This window comes from Lynx rufus, unplaced genomic scaffold (genome assembly GCF_022079265.1).
Source record: "Lynx rufus isolate CCGP_SWC_20201006 ecotype Redwood Valley unplaced genomic scaffold, mLynRuf1.p SCAF_1, whole genome shotgun sequence".
Taxonomy (NCBI): Eukaryota; Metazoa; Chordata; class Mammalia; order Carnivora; family Felidae; genus Lynx; species Lynx rufus.
Genome location: NW_025814823.1, coordinates 87,725,031 through 87,726,842, shown reverse-complemented (window position 1 = coordinate 87,726,842; position 1,812 = coordinate 87,725,031). Strand labels below are relative to the sequence as shown.

At 57.1% G+C, this 1,812-nt stretch overlaps 1 protein-coding gene across 1 annotated transcript; it reads right to left on the bottom strand.

Moving 5' to 3' along the window:
- Positions 1 to 436: 436 nt before the first annotated feature.
- H3-4 (H3.4 histone, cluster member) lies at positions 437 to 834 on the bottom strand. The gene is given in 2 exon segments (XM_053722162.1): positions 437 to 693; positions 696 to 834. Coding segments are annotated over 2 exon segments (396 nt in total).
- Positions 835 to 1,812: the final 978 nt, after the last annotated feature.

Here is a 1,812-nt window from a genome sequence, read left to right as displayed (position 1 = left end):
TGAGTTCGAACCCCTCATCAGGCTCTGTGCTGACAGCTTAAAGACTTGAAGCCCCTCCCCTGCTCATGCTGTCTCAATAATAAACGTTAAAAAAAATTTAAATAAAAAACATTAAAAAAAAACCAAACATGCCGGCACCCAGTGGGAAAAAGCCCTCCAACCGCATTCTCTAGGTAGACCTACTCTGGTGGGCTCCTCTCCACTCCACTCTTGGACTTATGGGTAACCACCCCGGTTGTTAGGGTTTTCATTTGGTTAAGCCCCCGCGTGAACCCTAGGGAACACAACCAGCTAACTGGAAGCTAAGGAAGCTGGAACCAGCCAGAAAGAACCCGATTGGCACAGCACCCTTTGTGGACTGGTGGTGGCTCTGAAAAGAGCCTTTAGGGGGAGAGCGACGACTCAGGGCTTGGCGGCCCACACATGCGCGTGGCGCTTAAGCGCGCTCCCCGCGAATGCGGCGCGCCAACTGTAGGTCCTTGGGCATGATGGTAACGCGCTTGGCGTGGATGGCGCACAGGTTGGTGTCCTCGAAGAACCCCACCATGTAGGCCTCGCACGCCTCCTGCAACGCCATGACGGCCGAGCTCTGGAAGAGCAGATCGGTCTTGAAGTCCTGCGCGATCTCGCACACCTCCCGCTGGAACGGCAGCTTGCGAATCAGCAGCTCGGTGGACTTCTGGTAGTGGCGGACACTGTGCCAGGCCGGTAACGGTGCGGCTTCTTGATGCCGCCGGTAGCCGGCGAGCTCTTGCAGGCCACTTTGGTGGCCAGGTGCTTGTGCGGGGCCTTGCCGCCCGTGGACTTGCGCGCTGTCTGCTTCCTGCGAGCCATGGCTTGCAGTGTTACAGAAAAAACCGAAGCCACTTGTCCCTATGGAAATCGTCAAAAACAAAAACAAAAACCAACCCAGTGTCAGCTTTTATAGAGGCCTCGGCCTTCCCATTGGCCGACCGCTGGTGGCGTGATGGTAAGCTGTGCTCTGATTGGCCCGCGGGACACTCCACTCGGCCGCCTGCCCCTTTATCTCCGCACCTCTGCGGCAAGACTGTTAGTAGCAAGGGGAGCTCTTGGTTCCCCGGAGGGTTTGTTCTTGCGCTTGCAGGCCAGGGGCTAGGGTCAGGGTAAGGGTCAAGGTCAGGTCATCTCGCCAAGGGCGTCGTTGTGGGCGTTGCCTCTCCCACACAGCTCCCTCCTTTCCCCCTCAACACTCCTCTTGGCTCCCAAATGCTCCAGGGCCCGAAGACCCTTCTAGAAGCCTTCATTCTGAGTTCAGCTTTTCCAGGGTGACCACATAGTTTTCCCTGCCAGCAGTTAAAGGGGTCCCCCACCCCTCGTGTCTGCCTGACTCTGACGCGAATCAGGGGTGCCCCTTTGCTGACCCGTGACACCATGGGGCACAACTTGTCCACATCCCCGTCCTTCCCTTCCCCCAGGGACAGTTGGCTGAACTGCCTGTCTCCATAGGCGGATCCAAACAAGGTGCCCATTTGCCCGGATGTGGTGAAGCGTCCGTGCTGCTCCGTGTCCTGATCCCTGGCCCCTCCTGGGAACCCGTCGGTCCAGGGCAAACCTTCCCTGACCCACTGTCCTGTCAGCTGCCCTGTCGTGTTCCTTTCATCCTATGGAAGGAGATCCCCCATTGCCCCACCCCAGTGACACTTGGGCACCCCGATGTGCCATCCTCAAATGCAACTTCCCTGCAAGGATTATTCTGAGCTAAAGGCACTTGAAAAACGGCAGACGTAAGAGGAGAGCTCGGATGCCTCTGTTTTCTTTCCTGAAAACAGGAGGTAATTCTCCTGTGTGTGA